General features: G+C 37.4%; 1 protein-coding gene across 5 annotated transcripts in view; it reads left to right on the top strand.

Annotated features, from left to right (window-relative positions):
• The window catches only part of SPATA6 (spermatogenesis associated 6), a 143,142-nt gene that overhangs the window by 38,733 nt on the left and 83,861 nt on the right, over positions 1-20,548 (top strand). For all 5 annotated transcript variants that reach the window (XM_045035804.1, XM_045035803.1, XR_006584261.1 and 2 more), the window contains exons 4-5: positions 12,497-12,538; positions 13,572-13,696. In XM_045035804.1, coding sequence (XP_044891739.1) covers positions 12,497-12,538; positions 13,572-13,696 — 167 coding nt within the window. The remainder of the gene's footprint in view (positions 1-12,496; positions 12,539-13,571; positions 13,697-20,548) is intronic.

Genomic DNA, 20,548 nt, shown 5'->3' with positions numbered 1-20,548 from the left:
CGATAGACATTTAGGTTGTTTATAGTTTTTGCTATTATGAATAATGTTGCTCTGAACATTCCTGATTATATGACTTGATGCTCATGAGCACCCATTCCTATTGGGTAGATACATAGAAATGAAATTGCTAAGTCTTAGGGTCAGCATGAATAGGCAATGCAGTTTCCAGTGTTGCTCTACCAATATGTATTCTGCCATTGAAAGTTTTATTCTCTACATCCTTCCCAACTCCTGGGATTGCTGGATTTTTAAAAATTTTATCATTATGATGGGTGAATAATGCTTTTATTTGGTTTTTCCCTGAAGACAAATGAAGTAGACTAAGAATTCATACGTTTATCAATCTTTCAGGACATCTTTTTATAATGGGTGTGAAATGTTTGTCTTTTGCTCAATTCTGTATCAGGTTGTTACTTTCTTATTCATTTGTATGAATTTTCTATATTTTCTAGTTACAAACTCTCTGTCAATTATATGTGTTGCAAATATCTTCTCCCATTCTGTGGCTTGCATTTTTCATCTATTAGTGGTTCTTGTGCTTATGATGAGCAAGTTATTTTTAATATAGTCTAATTTAATAATGTAGTTTGATTTATTAATCTTTTTCTTTATGCTTAGCGCTAATTTTGGTCATGTTTAAGAATTCTTTCCCTGCCCCAAGTTATGAAGATACTCTTTTATATAATCTCAAAGACTTATTTCTTTAATTTTTATATTTAGATTTATGGTCCACCTGGATTTCATTTTTTATATATGGTATGAAATAAGGATAAAATTTCATTTTTTATGTATATCTGTGTGTGCAATGCTATTTGGTGAAAAGACTTTCCTTATTATAATCAGTCTGTAATGTTACTTTGTCATAAGTTAAGTGCCTACATATATGTGAATTTTTTTCTAGTCTCTCTTCTGTGTCATGGGTCTGTTTGTCCATTCTTTTTAAAAAAAAATTTTTTTTAACGTTTATTCATTTTTTGAGAGACAGAGAGGGACAGAGTGCAAGCAGGGGTGGGGCAGAGAGAGAGGGAGACACAGAATCCGAAGTAGGCTCCAGGCTCTGAGCTGTCAGCACAGAGCCTGATGCGGGGCTCGAACTCAGGAACCGCGAGATCGTGACCTGAGCTGAAGTTGGACACTTAACTGACTGAGCCACCCAGGCACCCCGTTTGTTCATTCTTGCATAAATACTATGCTTTCTTAATTATTGTAACTTCAGTTTTTATATCTGGTAGTTTGAGCCCTCCAGATTTATTTCTTTTGGAAATTGTCTTAGCTATTTTTTGTGTCAAAAGTGTCTAACATATAATTTTAACCCTGTGTACTCATCATTGATTAGTCACTTTTGTGTATATCAGTAATCACCATTCACCAAGACATAGAGTGTTTCCATTGCTCAGAAAGGTTTCCTTGTGTCTCTACCAGTCAATACTCCCCTCAAGATAATCACTATTCTGACTTTTATCAACATTGATTACTTTTGTCTATTCTTGACCTTCATGTAAATTAAATCATAGAATAAGTATTCATTTGAGTATGGCTCATGTCTGTCAGAAGCACCTGTGTTGTTGTATCTCAGTAAACCATTCTTTTTTTATTGCTCTTTGGTATTCCATTATATGAATATACTGTAATTTATTTACTTCCCTGTTGATGAGGATTGTTTTTAGCCTTGGATTATTATGAATAAAACGACTATGGATATTTTTATAAGTATCTTTTGGTAATCGTATATACTCAGTTCTCTTGGTATATTCTTAGTGGTGGAATTTCTGGGTCATAGAGTGCATGTATAATTAGCTTTAGTTAATAGTGCTTAACAGTTCCCCCCAAATAATTGTAACCATTCTTTGTTGTTTCAGGATATTGAACATTTTATGCGAAAAATTGCAGAAATAATTTGGGGCATGGAATTATGCTCTCGTTCTCCAGATAGGTTTTATTTGTTTTTATTTGCCTGTTCCAGGCTGCTAGTACACTAGCAATCCTTGATCATGTCAGTCTAATGTTACAGATTAAGGTGATTTGAAGCCAGATTTCAGTTCTTGTAAAAGCCAGGTTATTTACAGTTCATCTCTATTCCCGGGCTCTTTCAGGGGACTATCTAAAGTGTGGAGAATTTATGAATATCTCTCCTTCTGGGTAGGCCCTGAAGTCATATTTTGCTTCTAGGTCTGTGAGACCATAAAAACCTCAGCTAAATTTATCAATCCTTCATTTGTCTTTTCTGAAATTAGCAGATGCCCCTAGAGAGAAAACAGCTCCAATGTCTGGTTCATCTTCCTGGCTTTTTCTTCTTCAGGATTCTAAACTCTAATTCTAAACTGTCTTATTTGCTTCTCTGTGCCTGCAAGCAGATTTTTAAAAATCATTTGACCAGATTTTTAAAATGTTCCTAGTAGGATGATTGGTGTGCTTGGTATATATTGTCATTATCTGAAGTAGAAGTCTGTTCCCCATTAATATTCTTTCTACCCTTATCTTGTCTCTGTGTAGTCTCCCATTCCTTTTTCCCCTCATTATGTCTGTTTATTCTAAGTATCTATTATTTGGTTGATATTGCATGGTTAATTATCACAGATTTGTGTAATCCATATTTTCATTTGATATACACATATTCATATTCCTACATGTTTAGTTTTGTAAGTGAACTTAGAATCATGTTTCAGGTCTAAAATAAATCTCTTTGAATTTTAATTTCAATTATATTTTGGGGGAATTGGCATTTTTACGTTATTCATTCTTCCCACTTAGATATGCAATGTATATTGACTTTTTAAACTTATGTTTTCCTTGTGTATAACATTAAGGTTTTGGGGGTATGTGTGTATGTACTTGCCATACATTTCTTATATTTCTAACTGGTTATATATTATGTGACTTTGGGGAATAAGGCTCTTCACCCACTTTTCTTTCTTTTTTTCGTGTGTGTGTGTGTGTGTGTGTGTGTGTGTGTGTGTGGTTGATATACAGGAAAGTGACCAAAAAATGTTTATCTTGTATCCAGTCATTTTTTTCAATATTTATTTATTTTGAGAAAGAGAGAGAGAGAGAGAGTGAGGGAGAGGGGCAGAGAGAGAGGGAGAGAGAGAATGCCAAGTAGGCTGCATGCTGTCAGTACAGAGCTTGATGCAGGGCTCAGTCCCACCCACTGTGAGATCATGACCTGAGCTGAAACCAAAAGTTGGACGCTCAACCAACTGAGCCACCCAGGCACCCCAAGGACTTTTAAAATTCAGTAATAAAATAACAACATTAATTTAAAAGTGGGCCAAAGACCTTAACAGATACTTCACCAAAGAGGATATAAAGATGGCAAATAAGCATATGGAAATATGCTCCACATCATATGTCTTTGGGGAAATTCAAATTAAAACAAGTTATCACCAAAAACCTAGAATGGCCAAAATCCAAAACACTGACAGCACCAAATGTTGGTGGGGATACTGAGCAACAAGAACTCTTCTTATATACTGCTGGTGGGAATGCATAATGGAACAGCAATTTAGAAGACAGTCTGGCAGTTTATTACAAAACCAAACACAGTCTTAACATACAATCCAGCAGCTACTCCTTTTGGTATTTACCCAAAGGAGTTGAAAACTTATGTCCACATAAAAACCTGCACAATAGCATGCACAAGGTTTTGTTTGTTTGTTTTTAATTTTAGTCAGTTAATATACAGTACAGTATTGGTTTCAGGAGTACAATTCAGTGATTTGTCACTTTATACAACACCCAGTGCTCATCACATAAGTATCCTTTTTAACACCATCACCCATCTAGCTTGTCCCCTACCCACCTCCCTCCACCAACCTCAATTTGTTCTCTATCCTTAAGATAGTCTCTCACAAGTCTCTTGTGGTGGGGTACCTGGGTGGCTCAGTCAGTTAAGTGTTCCACTTTGGTTCAGGTCATGATCTCATGGTTCGTGAGTTCGAGCCTTGTGTCAGGCTCTGTGCTGTCAGCTTGGAGCCTGGAACCTGCTTCAGATTCTGTGACTCCCTCTCTGTCTCTGCCCCTCCCCCAGTCCTTCACACACATGAGCGTGCTCTCTTTCTGTCTGTAAGATAAACATTAAAAAAAAGAGTCTCTTGTGTTTTTGGTTTGTATCAAGTCCTGCCCCGGGCTTTGTGCTGTAGCACAGAGCCTGCTTGGGATTCTCTCCCTCTCTCTCTGCCCCTCCCCCACCACGTGTGCTCTTTCTATCAAAAAAAAAAATCAAAGAAAAAAAAAAGGAGTATCTTCTGGTTTGTTTCCCTTTCTTCTCTTTTTTACCCCCTTTCCCAAATGTTGTTCATCTGTTTTGTTTCTTAAATTCCACATATGAGTGAAATCATATGGTATTTGTCTTTATCTGATTGACCTTTTTTGCTTAGCATAATACATTCTTGCTCCATCCACATAGTTGAAAATGGCAAGATTTTATTCCTTTTGTTGGCTGAGTAATATTCACTGTATGTGTGTACATATATATATATATATATATATATATATATATATATATACATTGTGTGTGTGTTTGTGTGTATACAATGTCTTTATTCATTTGATGGACATTTGGGCTTTCTTCATAGTTAGGCTATTGCTGATAATGCTGCTATAAATGTTGTGGTGCATGTACCCTTTTGAATCTGTGTTGTTGTATCCTTTGGGTAAATAAATACTTAGAAGTGCAATTGTTGGATCATAGGGTAGGTCTATTTTTAGTTTTTTGAGGAACCTCAACTCTGTTCTCCAGAGTGGCTACATCAGTTTGCACTACACCAGTGCAAATAGGGTTCCCCTTTTTCCGCATCCTTGCCAGCACCTGTTGTTTCTTGTGTTGTTAATTCTAGCCATTTTGAAAGGTGTGAGCTGGTATCTCATCATGGTTTTGATTTGCATTTCCCTGATGATGAGTTCTACCTGTTTTCTCCTGTAACGTTTTGATGGTTTCCTGTCTCATATTTAGGTCTTTCATCCATTTTGAATTTATTTTGTGTGGTGTAAGAAAGTGGCCCAGGTTCATTCTTCTGCACTTTGCTGTTCAGTTCTCCTAACACCATTTGTGGAAGAGACTGTCTTTTTTCCACTAGACATTCTTTGCTGCTTTGTCAAAGATTAGTTGACCATATAGTTGTGGGTCCATTTTTGGGTTTTCTATTCTGTTCCATTTGTCTAAGTGTCTGTGTTTGTGCTAGTACCATACTGTTTTGATGACTACAGCTTTGTAATATAGCTTGAAGCCTAGAACCATGATGCCTCTAGCTTTGCTTTACTTTTTCTGGATTGCTTTGGCTATTCAGGGTCTTCTGTGATTCCGTACAAATTTTAAGATTGTTTGTTCTAGCTCTGCAAAAATACTTGTGGTATTTTGATAGGGATTGTATTGAATATGTAGATTGCTTTGGATAATATAGACATTTTAACAATGTTTGTTCTTCTGATCCATGTGCATGGGATGCTTTTCCATTTCTTTAAGTCCTCTCAATTTCTTTCATAAGTGCTCTCTAGTTTTCAGAGTACAGATCTTTTACCTGTTTAGTTAGGTTTATTCCTAGGTATTTTATGTTTTTTGGTGCAATTGTAAATGGGATAGAGCCCTTGATTTCTTTTTCTGTTGCTTCATTATTGATGTATAAAAATGCAACAGATATCTGCATTGGTTTATTCCCTGCGACTTTGCTGAATTCATGTATCAGTTCTGGCAATTTATTGGTGGAGTCTTTCAGGTTTCTTTCTTTTTTTTTTTTAGTTTTATTTATTTTTAATTTTTAAAAAATTTTTAATGTTTATTTTTATTTATAAATTCCTAATGTCCCTCATCCATTTAGCCCACCCCCCCACAATCCCTCCAGCAGCCCTCTGTTCTCTGTATTTAAGAGTCTCATATGTTTTGTTCCCCTCCCTGCTTCTATATTATTTTTGCTTCCCTTCCCTTGTATTTATCTATTTTGTATCTTAACTTCCTCATATGAGTGAAGTCATATGATATTTGTCTTTCTCTGACTAATTTCACTTAGCATAATACCTTCTAGTTCCATCCACATAGTTGCAAATGGCAAGATTTCATTCTTTTTGATTGCCAAGTAATACTCCATTATATATATGTACCATACCACATCTTCTTTATCCATTCATCTGTCGATGGACATTTGAGCTCTTTCCATACTTTGGCTATTGTCAATAGCACTGCTATAAACATTGGGGTGCATGTTCCCCTTCAAAACAGCACACCTGTATCCCTTGGATAAATACCTAGTAGTGCAATTGCTGGGTCGTAGGGTAGTTCTATTTTTAACTTTTCGAGGAACCTCCATACTGTTTTCCAGAGTGGCTGCACTAGTTTGCATTCCCACCAGCAGTGCAAAAGAGATCCTCTTTCTCTGCATCCTCGCCAACATCTGTTGTTGCCTGAGTTGTTAATGTTAGCCATTGTGACAGGTGTGAGGTGATACCTCATTGTGGTTTTCATTTGTATTTCTCTGATGATGAGTGATGTTGAGCATTTTTTCATGTGTCTGTTAGCCATTGGGACGTCTTCTTTGGAAAAGTGCCTGTTCATGTCTTTTGCCCATTCCTTCACTGGATTATTTGTGTTTTGGGTTTTGAGTTTGATACGTTCTTTATAGATTTTGGATCCTAACCCTTTATTTGATATGTCATTTGCAAAGATCTTCTCCAATTCTGTTGGTTGGCTTTTAGTTTTGCTGATTGTTTCCTTTGCTGTGCAGAAGCTTTTAATTTTGATGAGGTCCCAATAGTTCATTTTTGCTTGTGTTTCCCTTGCCTCCAGAGACGTGTTGAGTAAGAAGTTGCTGTGGCCAAGGTCAAAGAGGTTTTTGCCTGTTTTCCCCTCTAGGATTTTCATGGCTTCCTGTCTTACATTTAGGTCTTTCTTCCATTTTGAGTTTATTTTTGTGTATGGTATAAGAAAGTGGTCCAGGTTCATTTTTCTGCATGTCGCTGTCCAGTTTTCCCAGGACCACTTGCTGAAGAGATTGTCTTTATTCCACTGGATATTCTTTCCTGCTTTGTCAAAGATTAGTTGGCCATACGTTTGTGGGTCCATTTCTGGGTTGTCTGTTCTGTTCCATTGATATGCGTGTCTGTTTTTGTGCCAGTGCCATACTGTCTTGATAATTACAGCTTGAAGTCCAGGATTGTGATGCTTTGGTTTTCTTTTTCAAGATTACTTTGGCTATTCAGGGGCTTTTCTGGTTCCATGCAAATTTTAGGTTTGTTTGTTCTAGCTCTGTGAAGAATGCTGGTGTTATTTTGATAGGAATTGCTCAGGTTTCTACACAGAATATTATGTTTTCTTCAGATAGTGAAAATTTGACTCCTTCCTTGCCAATTTGGATGCTGTTCATTTCTTTTTGTTGTCTGATTGCTGAGGCTAAGACTTCAGTACTGTGTTAAATAGTAATCATGAGAGTGGACATCTTTGTCTCATTCCTACTGTAGGGGAAAGGCTCTCCATATCATTTATTTTTGCTCTAATCTTTATTAGTTCCCTTCTTCTGCTGACTAGGGCTTTATTTGCTGTTCCTTTTCTAGCCCCTTTAGGTAAAAGGTTAGGTTGTATATTTGAGACCTTTCTTGCTTCTTGAGATAGGCCTAAATTGCAATATACTTCCCTCTTAGGACTGCCTTTGCTGTATTCCAAAGGTTTTGGACTGTCATGTTTTCATTTTTGTTTGCTTCCATATATTTCTTTATTTCTTCTTTAATTTCCTGGTTAACCTGTTCATTGTTTAATAAGATGTTCTTTAACCATCATGTATTTGAGGGCTTTCCAATTTTTTTTCTTGTGGTAGATTTCAAGTTTCATAGTGTTGTGATCTGAAAATATGCATGGTACGATCTCAATCTTTTTGTACTTGTTGAGGGCTGATTTCTGACCCAGAATGTGATCTATTCTGGAGAATGTTCCATGGGCACTAGAAAATAATAGGTATTCTGCTTCTTTAGGATGGAATGTTCTTTATTTTTTAAAGTTTATTTATTTATTTTGAGAGAGACAGAGAGAGAGAGAGAGAGAGAGAGAGAGAGAGAGAGAGAATATGAATGGGGGAGGGGTAGAGATGGTGAGAGAGAATCCCTGCTAGGAGCCTGCTAGGCTCCATGCTGTCAGCACCGAGCCTGATACAGGGCTTGATACCATGAACTATGAGATCATGACCTGAGCTGAAATCAAGAGTCAGATGCTTAACTGACTGAGCCACCCACATGCCCCTAGGATGGAATGTTCCAAATATATGTTAAGTCTGTCTGGTCCAGTGTGCCATTCAAAGACATCATTTCCTTGTTGGTTTTCTGCTTAGGGGGAATATATATGTATGTATACACACACACACACACACACACACACACACACACACACACACATGGATCTTGTGTTTTTATCCATTCTGTTACCCTAGGTCTTTTGACTTAGAACTTTTACATTCAAAGTGATTATGGAAAGGTATGAATTTAGTGCCATTGTGTTACCTATAGAATTGGTGTTTCTGGTGGCATTCTCTGGTCTTCTCTTTTTTAATGTTTTTTAATGTTTTTTAATGTTTATTGATTTTTGAGACAGAGAGAGACAGAGCATGAACGGGGGAAGTCAGAGAGAGAGGGAGACACAGAATCTGAAGCAGGCTCCAGGCTCTGAGCTGTCAACACAGAGCTCGACGTGGGGCTTGAACTCACGGACCATGATATCATGACCTGAGCCGAAGTAGGACACTTAACTGACTGAGCCACCCAGGCGCCCCTGGTCTTTTCTTATCTTTGTTGCTTTTGGTCTTTTTCCTCCACTCAAAGAGTCCCCCTTAAAATTTCTTGCTGTGTTGGTTTAGTGGTCACAAACCTCTTTAGTTTTTGTTGGTCTGGGAAACTCTTTATCTCTCCTTCTATTCTGAATGACAGCCTTGCCGGATAAAGAATTTTTGGCTGCATATTTTTCCAATTCAGCACGTTGAATATATCCTGCCACTCCTTTCTGGCCTGCCAAATTTCTGTAGATAGATCTGCTGTGAACCTGATTTTTCTTCCCTTGTAGGTTACGGACTTTTTTCCCTTGCTCCTTTTGGGATTCTTTCCTTGTCTGTGTATTTTGTGAATTTGACTGTATGCCTTGGCAATGGTTGGCTTTTATGGAATTTAATGGGAGTTCTCTGTGCTTTTTGGATTTTGATGTCTGTGTCTTTCCTCAGATTAGGGAAATCTTCAGCTATAATTTTTATGAATAAACCTTCTGCCACCTTTTCTCTCTCTTCATGTTCTGGGATTCCTTCTGTATGAATTTTGTCACATTTTACTAAGTTGCTGAATTCCCTGAGTATACCTTTGTGATCCATTACTTTTCTTTCCCTCTTTTCATCTTCATTATTTTCCATAATTTTACCTTCTATATTACTCTGCTCCTCTGCTTCGTCCATCCCCATTTTTATGGCCTTCATTTGGGTTTGCATCTTGGTTTTACCATTTTTTATTTTAGCCTGACTAGATTTTAGTTCTTTCATCTCTGCAAAGGGATTCTCTGGTGTCTTGTATGCTTTTTTCAAGCTCAGCTAGTATCCTCATAATCATTGTTTTACTTATTTATTTATTTATTTATTTATTTCTCATAATCATTGTTTTAAATTCTAGTTCAGACATCTTACTTATATCTGTACTGATTAAATCCTGGCTGTGAGTTCTACTTCCTGTTCTTTCTTTTGGAGTGAATTTTTCTGTCTCATCATTTTGTCCAGAAAAGAATAGAAGAAAGAAAAAAAAACCAAGACAAAAAAACAAAAACCAAAATCAAAAAACTAGATCCGTGGTGTGTTTTGTTCTGCTTGTTAAAAGAATCTAGATCTAGGGGTGCCTGGGTGGCTCAGTTGGTTAAGTGTCTGACTTCAGGTCACGATCTCACGGTCCATGGGTTAGGTTTGAGAGCCACATCAGGCTCTGTGATGACAGCTCAGAGCCTGGAGCCTGCTTTGAATTTTGTGTCTCCCTCTCTCTTTGCCCTTCTCCCTCTCGTGCTCTGTCTCTCTCTCTCTCTCAAAAATAAATAAATATTTTAAAAAAAGAATCTAGATCCAAAAGTATAAGTAATATAAAATAGAATAGAATAGAGAAAATAGATAACAGAAAAAAGAACTTGAGAAAAACTAAGAAGATACTTGAGAAAATTAATAATAATAAAAAGGGATGAAAGTAAAAAGGAAGTTAGATCCCGTTTCCCCTAGAGCTGAAGCTTTGCAACATTCTATGATCAATAGACTTGGTGTTGAGTTGTTTGTGCTAGTCTTCTGGGGGACCGACCTTCTGTGCTGATTTTCAGGCTGACTTGTTTCAGGGAAAATGGGCCGGGACGGGGTGAAAAGGAGGGGGTTGTGCTTTGTGTACGTGGCTCCATCCTCCACTAGGTGGCGCTGTTTTGCTTCAGTTCAGATGGACAGGATGCACAGCTCCCTAGCCCTGGAGCTGAAAGTTCACACCTCCCACTCTTCAACAAACCCTCACAGAAGAGTAGTCACCCCTCTTGTGTACCTGGTTTTCATGAGAACCATGCGTTCACCCTGCCTGATCTGAGCTTTTTTATCTCAGGCACACGACTAAGTTTCAAAACTACACAAATTTTAGGGAATCCTGCACAGGGACCCAAGCTGTTCCCCTGGGGGAGCATCTTGCTATGCTTTTGCCCTTTGCCATCCAGTGTGAGGAAAGCAGTCACAGACCCCGCAGTGGTTCAGAGTTTATGTCAAAACAGAGCAGAAAGCCAGCACCCTGCCTTAGCTCACTGCCCTCAGCCCGAGTCCCCACTCCTATGCTTGGGAACAGTGCAGCAGGTTGGCCTGACCCGTCTTTCTTGTGACTCAGCGGATCCTCAGACCATGCTGTCACTCCTGGGATTCTGCCCTGGTTTGTCACCTGAGCACCTTTAATCCAGGCACATCCCACATGGTAGTGGACTTCTAAAAGTTCAGATTTTGTACTCTGCTGCTTATAATACTTTGCAGTAGCCTCTGTAAGCAGGCTCCCTCACAGCCTCTGTACCCACAGCTATGTCTCCCCCAACTAAACTCTCTCCTTCCAGAAGGTGGTCATTTTTCTACCTGTAGATTTGCACTTTTTGTTCTCTCAGACCTCTGATTGATTTCTTGGGTGTTCAGAGTTATTCGATAACTTGCTTTATTTGAGGGACGAGACAAGCTGAAGGTCTCCCTGCTCCTCCACCACCTGAACTCCTTTCTCCACAAGCTTGTTTATAGAAGCCTTTTTTTATAACTGTCAAAACTTGGAAGCAACCAAGATGCTCCCTAGTAGATGAATGGATAAATAAAGTGTGGTATATCCAGACAATGAATATTATTCAACACTTAAAAGAAATGAGCTATCAGGGCACCTGGGTAGCTCAGTTGGTTAAGTGTCCCATTCTTGATTTCGGCTCAGGTCATGATCTCACAGTGTGTGAGTTTGAGCCCTGCATTGGACTCTGTGCTGAGATCATGGAACCTGCTTGGGATTGTCTCTTTCTCTTGCTGTGCCACCTCCCCCACCCCGACCAAAAAAATAAATAAATAAATAAACATTTAAGAAAAAGAAATGAGCTATCAAGCCATCAATAACATGAAGGACCCTGAAATGTGTGTTACTGAGTGAAAGAAGCCAATGGGAAAAACCTGAATGCTATATGATTCTAACTACATGACATTCTGGAAAAGGCAAAACTGGAGACAATGAAAAGATCAGTGGTTGCTTGTGGAGGCAAATTGAAGTGGAACAGAGAGATGAATAGGCAAGAGCACAGAGGAAAATCAGGGAAGTGAAAATACTATGGGTGATACTATAACGATGGAATATGTCATTATACATTTGTCCAAACCCACAGAGTATACATCACCAAGACTGAACCCTAAGGTAAACTATGGACTTTGGGTGATTATGATGGAACTATGGGGGTTTATCCTTGGTAAAAACAAAACAAAACAAAACAAAAACGTGCCATTCCTGTGAGTGAGGTTGATAGTAGGGAGGCTGTGCATGTGTGGGGACAGAGATATATGGGAAATCTCTGTACTTCCCTCTCTAGTTTTGTTGTAAACCTAAAACTGCTCTAAAAAAATAAAATTAAAAAAAATCAGAAAAACTCCAGAGAGGTTGAAGGGTTAATCTCCACTATAGAATAGTAAAGCCCTAAGAGACATGGCAACCAAAATATATATGTATGTATATATATATACACACACACACACATATATATACATATGTATACATATACATATGTATGTATATATACATATATACATATGTATACATATACATATGTATATATGTATATATACATATGTATATTTATGCATATGTATACATATGTATACGTATATATATATTTTCACACACAGTATACTAAGATATAAACATATATGTAGTCTACCTGGCAATTACTTTGACTTTTAGAGACTTGTGATTAGAGTAACTAATTTTTGTTTATTATTAATTTGTCTAAGGAAATTTTTCTTTAAACTTTCAGATGATACTGCATTGTTTGAGTTGATTCAACTAGTTCCACCAGGTACTGTATTATATTTTGATAAGGTAATTGATGTGCAAACCCATTTAAAAGAATGCTTCTTAAAAATACCATCTTTTCCCCTCCTTCCCAAATTAAGAACAATGTTGAGTTTCTAGTATTGGTCCATAAATGTAAAATGTCAATAGATGAAAATACTATATTCAGAAAGATTGACATAAATAGTATTTGAACATATTGTTCTAAGATTGAATAAATAGTAATAATGGAAAATGGAAAATTACATGCTATCATTCTAGCATATTTTGGGACATTCATAAAAACTGACTTCTGAGTTTTTGTGATTTTTCCCAAACTCTATTTTTTTGTTGATAAAGTAATTATCCTTTTTTTGTGTGTTGACTGTTACTAGGAATGGAGGGGAATAAAACCTTAACTGTTTAGTAAATACTACAAATCTCTGGGATAGGTAGAATTAAAATATGGAGACTGGCTTGATTTTTGTTATTTACTTCTATGATTATAGGAAAAATCTACCTTAAATAATTATTTTATGTGAAAAATGGAGAACTATATGTTAATGAAAATTAGTAATCTTAAAGATTTTGAATATTACATATATACATAATTCAGGTAACCATAAATTCTAGAGAATGTCTACATTTTTTTCCAACATGTACCGTAATGTCTTATAATGTCAGGTAGAAAGGAATGGAAGGTAGAAAAAATTTGTGGAGATAGTAATTAAGTTTCAGGTTTGTATAAATGTCATACCAACTTGATAGGTTTACAAGGACTTTTTTTCTCTAGAAACATGTAGGTACTCATAAAATTTACATGAACATCTCCCTTCTATAAAGGGAAAGGAGAATGTCATTATGTACTACATTTCTGAATAAGGAATCCATTTAACATAACTTGCTTTAAATTTTCCTTTCATAGGAAAACAAACAAACATGACATGAAGCAGATATTTCAGTAAAGCATCAGGCACTATATATTTTTGTACCTGATGATTTTGCTTCTGAATAGAATATTTTGTTATAGTTTGAGTCATAGTATATCTTTTTTGTAGTGGGTGAAACACTGTCTACATATGATGAAAATACACGAGATTTCATGTTCCCGGGTCCAAACCAAATTTCTGGACACCATGATTCAAACCGCCAGGTTACCATGAGGAGGATTTCTGGCCTTCGAGTAAGTGCTTACTATTTTCGGAATCAATTTGTGATATGGGATCACTGTTAAAAGCACCATATAGCCTTTAATACCTGAAATGTGAAGAACTGATTCAAAGTTTAATTTGGTTCAAAACATAATTTTTAATGAAATTATGATGTTATTTTAAACATAAATCTGAATGAAAATGATATAACAGAACCTATGCATCTTTCATCTAGAATTAACAAGTGTTATTTTGCCTTGTATTATTCAGATTTCTCTTTTTTCCTTCTGCCACCTGCGTCCTGCCTCCCCACATTCCCTATCTCTCTTTTCTCTTTTATTATTCCCTCAGAAGAATGACTAATAAACATTTGAAAAGGTGCTGAATCTCATCAGCATATGGGGAAATCCAAATGAAAAAAACCGTATGATTTCATTTTTGTAGCCATAAGATTGGTAAAATTTAATAAAATCTGACACTATCAGAAGTGTGAAAACTACCACAGTTCAGAATCATCTAATAAAGGCAAAGATTCTCATAGCCTGTTGCCTTCTGGTGTGTACCTGGGGGATGTATTCTGTCTGGTATACTAAGAGATTTTCTAGGGGTGTTCACTGATAGCATGGTTCATAATAGTGAAAAATTGCAATAATTTAAATGTTCATTAGTAGGAGTTTGGATAGATTGTTGTATGTTCATGTCATGGAAATATATATTCATATAACTAAATGTGAAAGCTACAATGTGATAGCCAATTCTTCCATCCTTTCCTCCAACTCCGTTCAACTTTTGTTGGGTGATTTACACATATTTTTATCCCTGAAAATGTCTTCCACTTAGAGAAGCTGAGAGAAGACCCTGCTATTTCAAAGAAGAAAAAAGCAAAAGATGTATAGGTTCAAATAATTTGGGCAAACATTTTTTTACTAATTTTATAAAATGTTTAAGTTGTTTGAGTAAGGGAAATGGGGTGATATTTGAGCCAATATGGTGAATTAAATAGTTTTCCCTGTAGGTCTAGATTTATGATACGCTCTGTCCTTGGAAATAGCAACTTCAGCGTGCTGGAAGTGTAAAAGTTGACTAGTAAATCTATGAAAATATACTTCCTTTGAGATATTTTCAGTGTCAGTTAGCTATCTTCTATTATAAAAACCTTCAAAGAGTGTTTCAGCAAATGTATGGAAGCCTGCAATGAAAAAAAAATCTGATTTTAACATTATGGTGTTTTGAGGGCACCTGGGTGGCTCAGTTGGTTAAACATCTGACTTCAGCTCAGGTCATTATCTCATGGTTGGTGAGTTCAAGCCCCATGTCAGGCTCTGTACTGACAGCATGCAGTCTGGAGCCTGCCTCAGATTCTGTCTCCCTCTCTCTCTGCCCCTCCCCTATGCATGCTCTGTCTTTCTCTCTCTCAAAAGTAAATAAACATTTAAAAAAAATTATGGTGTTTTGAAAGAAATTTAAAAGGCTATATTATACCAAATTGACAATATAAACATAAAAGTATGGACCGTTAATAGGTATCTTCTTCATTTACTTTGGGTTACTTTTACATACATTCAGATGTTGGATTACTAAGACAAAAAATACACACACGCGCACACACACACACACACACACACACACACACACACACATATATATGTATACACATACATATAATTACTTCTGGTAATGGTGGTGTGAAGAGGTTGACTATTCCTCTCTCCATACAAAATAAGTATAAAACTGGACAAAATTGTCATAAGCACCAGTTTTAGGACACTGAAAACTGGCAATTAAGACAGATTAAGCCTGTTTAAGGTTATAAGCAAGTGTTGAATCACTGTATTGTACACCTGAAACTAATATTACACTGTATGTTAACTAACTGGAATTAAAAAAAAAAGACAGATTAAGTGTTTATACTTAAATAATGGCTAAAGATTTGGATAAAAATGGCAGGAACATGTGGCCTTCTTGCCTGAGACAGCTTCCATACCCTAATTGGCCAGTGAGAAATTGTGCCTTCACCAGTCCTGGGGTTGGGCAGAAAAATCAACAGCTCTGCTGCCAGAGGGGTCGGAATCAGGTTTGGGCAGTAAGACTGTGATGTTGTAATTTTTAAAAAATATTTATTTATTTTTAATTTATATCCAAGTCAGTTAGCATATAGTGCAATGATGATTTCAGGAGTAGATTCCAGTGATTCCTCCCTATGTATAACACCCAGTGCTCTTCCCAATAAGTGTCCTCCATAATGCCCCTTACCCATTTAGCACATTGCCCCTCCAAACCCCTCCAGTAACCCTCTGTTTGTTCTCCATATTTAAGAGTCTCTTATGTTTTGTCCCTCTCCTTGCTTTTATATTATTTTTGCTTCCCTTCCCTTATGTTCATCTGTTTTGTATTTTAAATTCCTCATATGAGTGAAGTCATATGATATTTGTCTTTCTCTGACTTATTTCGCTTAGCATAATACCCTCTAGTTCCATCCACATAGTTGCAAATGGCAAGATTTCATTCTTTTTGATTGCTGAGTAATACTCCATTGTATATATACATACCACATCTTCTTCTTTTTTTTTTTTTTTATAACACATCTTCTTTATCCATTCATCTGTCGATGGACATTTGGGCTCTTTCCATATTTTGGCTATTGTCAATAGCGCTGCTATAAACATTGGGGTACATGTGCCCCTTTGAAACAGCACACCTGTATCCCTTGGATAAATACCTAGTAGTGCAGTTGCTGGGTCGTAGGGTAGTTCTATTTTTAACTTTTTGAGGAACCTCCATACCGTTTTCCAGAGTGGCTGCACTAGTTTGCATTCCCACTGGCAGTGCAAAAGAGATCCTCTTTCTCCGCATCCTCGCCAGCATCTCTTGTTGCCTGAGTTGTTAATTTTAGCCATTCTAACTGGTATGAGGTGATACCTCATTGTGGTTTTAATTTGTATTTCCCTGATGATGAGTGATGTTGAGTATTTTTTCATGTGTCGGTTGGCCATCTGGATGTCTTCTTTGGAAAAGTGTCTATTCTTGTCTTTTGCCCATTTCTTCACTGGATTATTTATTTTTGGGGTATTGAGTTTGATACGTTCTTTATAGATATTGGATACTAACCCTTTATGTGAAATGTCATTTGCAAATATCTTCTCCCATTCTGTTGGTTGCCTTTTAGTTTTGTGTTGTTTCCTTCACTGTCCAGATGATGGTCCCAATAGTTCATTTTTTGTTTTTGTTTCCCTTGCTTCTGGAGATATGTCAAGTAAGAAGTTTCTATGGACGAGGTCAGAGAGGTTGTTAACCTACTTTCTCCTCTAGAATTTTGATGGCTTCCTGTCTTACGTTTAGGTCTTTCATCTATTTTGAGTTTATTTTTGTATGGTGTAAGAAAGTGGTCCAGGTTCATTTTTCTGCATGTTGCTGTACAGTTTTCCCAACACCACTTGCTAAAGAGACTGTCTTTATTCCATTGGATATTCTTTCCTGTTTTGTGAAAGATTAGTTGGCCATACATTTGTGGGTCCATTTCTGGGTTCTCTATTCTGTTTCATTGATCTAAGAAATATATATTTGGTTTTATCCTTTTTCTGGCACAGAACTTCCAAAACCCTTGGAATTTTCTAAGTGGTAGGAGCAATAAAGGTGTTTTACTTGTTTTGTTATGTTTTTGAGGTAACTTTTGAAAGGCCCCTAGATAGCCTAGATAGATAGGGTTAATTGCCAGGGAGAACAAACATGTGTTAGAGGGTTGGAACTTCCAGCACCCTGACCTGTGGGGAGGGTATATGAGGCTGGAGATTGCATTAAAACACCAATGGCCAGTAATTAATCAATTGTGGATATAGTACTGAAGCCTCCACAAAAACCCACAGGGGTTTGGTTTAGAGAGCTCTTAGGTGAACGTCTGAGGCAGGTGCTGCGAGAGTTCTGTGCCTAGAGAGGGCATGGGAGCTCCATGTCCCTTCCCACCTACTTTGCTCTATGAATCTCTTCCATCTGGATGTTCAGCTGTATCCTTTATCATATTCATTTATAATAAATTGGTAAACAGTAAACTGTTTTCCTGTGTTTTGTGAGCTTCTCTAGCCAATTAATTGAACCAGGGGAGAAGGGCATGGAGACCTCCAAATTATAGCTGATTGGTCAGAAACACAGGCGACAACCTAGAGTTAGGATGACATCTGAAGTGGGGTAGGTACAGTCTCGTAGGACTGATCCTTAACCTGTGGGATCTGATACTATCCCCATGTAGTGTTAGAACTGAGTTAAATTATAGGACCCCTATCTGGTGTCACAGAGAATTGCTTGCTGATGTTGGAAAACCCACACATGGGAATTGGTGTCAGAATCCTAAGGGCAAACAGTGTGTTTTCACCAACTAAATGTGGTGGATTTGGATGCAAATGGATGAAGAAACCACATAGTTTTGATAGGCCGAAGGCTGTTCCAGTTAGATTGAGCAGCCATCTGCCAGAAGGTTCACAGAAGTAAGGGAGCAATTTCACAGAGAAGTAAGGGAGGGCTGAGGTCAGCTCTCCACTCATTCCTGGCTGACTGTGAAACTATGCATATGCAAACGAGAGACAGTGCGAGCCCAGCAAAAAGTGAAACTCGGTAGAAACTACAGATCTGGCTGTGTCTTTGAATGTATTCCCCAAGCCACACACAGGTAATCAACAGAGTGGAACCCTTACAGGTTCATAGGATGACCACTAAGCTATGTATATACAGGTGAGACCCCTAGAATGAATGGAAGAATCAAAAGATACATGGTATGTGTATAAACTGAACAGCAAAACGGCAGATATAAATCTAGTCGTATCCAGTGTTTTTAAATGTGAGTGGATAAAACACTCCAATCAGTAGTTTGTTGTCCTGGCAGACAACAGTGTACCCTTCCTCAGAATTCTTATGACATCTGTCTGAGTCTTAGGCTGTCTTCCTGAACCCATTGCTGTGGCAAGAATTCAATCACATCTGAGATTAAATCCTGGCACTCTCACAGACTACCTGACTAAATTTGAGCAAAGCACTATAATATTAAGATATCATAAGGCTGTTGGGTGGATTAATGAAACCTTGTAAATGGTTGTAGCAGTACCTGGCACAGAGAACACTCAATAAATGTTAGTGATATGATGATGGCTGTGGAGATCATGACAGTGGTGATGATGATGATAGTCTCCTATGGAGACTGTGAACTCCATAGAAACAGGATCTGTGGCTTTCTCTTCTTTAAATTTAAGCGTTCACACAATACTTTGCATGGAATAGGTACTCAAATGCCTCTTGATTGAATTGAATGAATGAATTACATCTTATAGACATCATAGAGGAACTGACATTTGACATGGAGTCATTATTAATTTTAGGCATCAACTTGGTTAGGTTTGGTGCCCAGTTGTTTCGTCAAACTCTAGTCTAGATGTTACCGTGAAAGTATTTTGTAGATGTAATTAATGTTTACAAACAGTTGACTTTAAGTATAGGAGATTACCATTGACAATGTAGGTGGATCTCATCCAATTAGTTGAAGGCCTGAAGAGCAAAACCTAAGGTTTCCCAAACAATAAGGGATTCTGCCTGAAAACTATAAGGTAGAGATACAACCTAAATTTTACCCGGCTAGCTTGCATACAGATTTCACACACAAGACTGTGATATCAACTTTTGTCTGAGTTGCTAGCCTCTGGATTGCCCTCTGGATTTTGGACTTGCCACTCTCATAATTACATGAGCCAATTCCTTAAAATAAATCTTGCGCACTCTCTCTCTCTTTCTCTCCCTCCCTCTCCTATTAGTTCTGTTTTCCCAGAGAACCCCAGCTGATACACAATGGTTTTGAATGATCAGTGAAAATAATGGCTAAAACACTGAGTATTTACTATGTGACCAGCAATATATGGGGAAGGGTAAAGTGATAAGTTGCAATCCAGGCTATGGTAGTTATAAAATACGTCCACAAATGATTTGATACTTCTCTCTTCCAAAGGTGGAGCTAATTCTACAGACTATACTTAGTGACTCTAACAGATAAAATGTGGTGAAGTGACAGTATTGGACCTTGGAGACCAGGTCTTTAAATGCATTGTGGCTTTCTTCTTGCACTCACCCTTGTATCGCTTACTTTGGGCTAAGCCAACTGCCATGTGTGAAGATACTCAAGCAACTGTACAGAGAGGGCAGAAGCTGGGAAGGCTTTGCTAGAATGTTTGTAAAAGCTTGAAAGGTCTTGAAGAAACTGTCAGATGCGTGTTTGCAGAAAGTAAGGTAAATGTTATTGGAATTAGGGTTAAAAGGAATCTTTATTGGGGCATCTGGGTGGCTGTTGGCTAAGCATCTGACTTTGGCTCAGGTCATTATCTCACCGTTCTTGAGTTTGAGCCCCGCATCAGGCTCTGTGCTGAAAGCTTGGAGCCTGGAGCCTGCTTTAGATTCTGTGTCTCACTCTTTGTCTCTGCCCCTGCCCTGCTCATACTCTCTCTCTCAAAAATAAATAAACATTAAAAAAATTAAAAATAAATAATAAATAATAAATAAAAAGAGGAATCTTTGTGATGTAATGGCAGAAAATTTAGCCATATAGTCATCTGCAGTAATGTAGAGAAATATTTAAGGAAATGAGTGGTCTAAGACTTTCAGATAGATTGTTAGAGGGTCTGCTTAGTTTTCTCTTGCTGCTTTATAGCAAAGTATGAGAGGAGAGAGATAAGCAAAAGGAAAGGCTGTTTAGCAAAAAGGAGTTGGAACTTACTGTTTCTGAAGATTCCCCACTTTTCCCAATGGCAGATAATGCTAAAATTAAGGGTTGACTTCTGAGCAAAAATCATTCCAGGCACTTTTGGGAAATTGTGGTCTGATGGTGAAACCTAGGGTGTGACTATATAATCCTT

This window comes from Felis catus, chromosome C1 (genome assembly GCF_018350175.1).
Source record: "Felis catus isolate Fca126 chromosome C1, F.catus_Fca126_mat1.0, whole genome shotgun sequence".
NCBI classification, from domain to species: Eukaryota; Metazoa; Chordata; class Mammalia; order Carnivora; family Felidae; genus Felis; species Felis catus.
The sequence above is the reverse complement of the archived record's forward strand: the minus strand, read 5'-3'. Positions and strand labels throughout refer to the sequence as shown.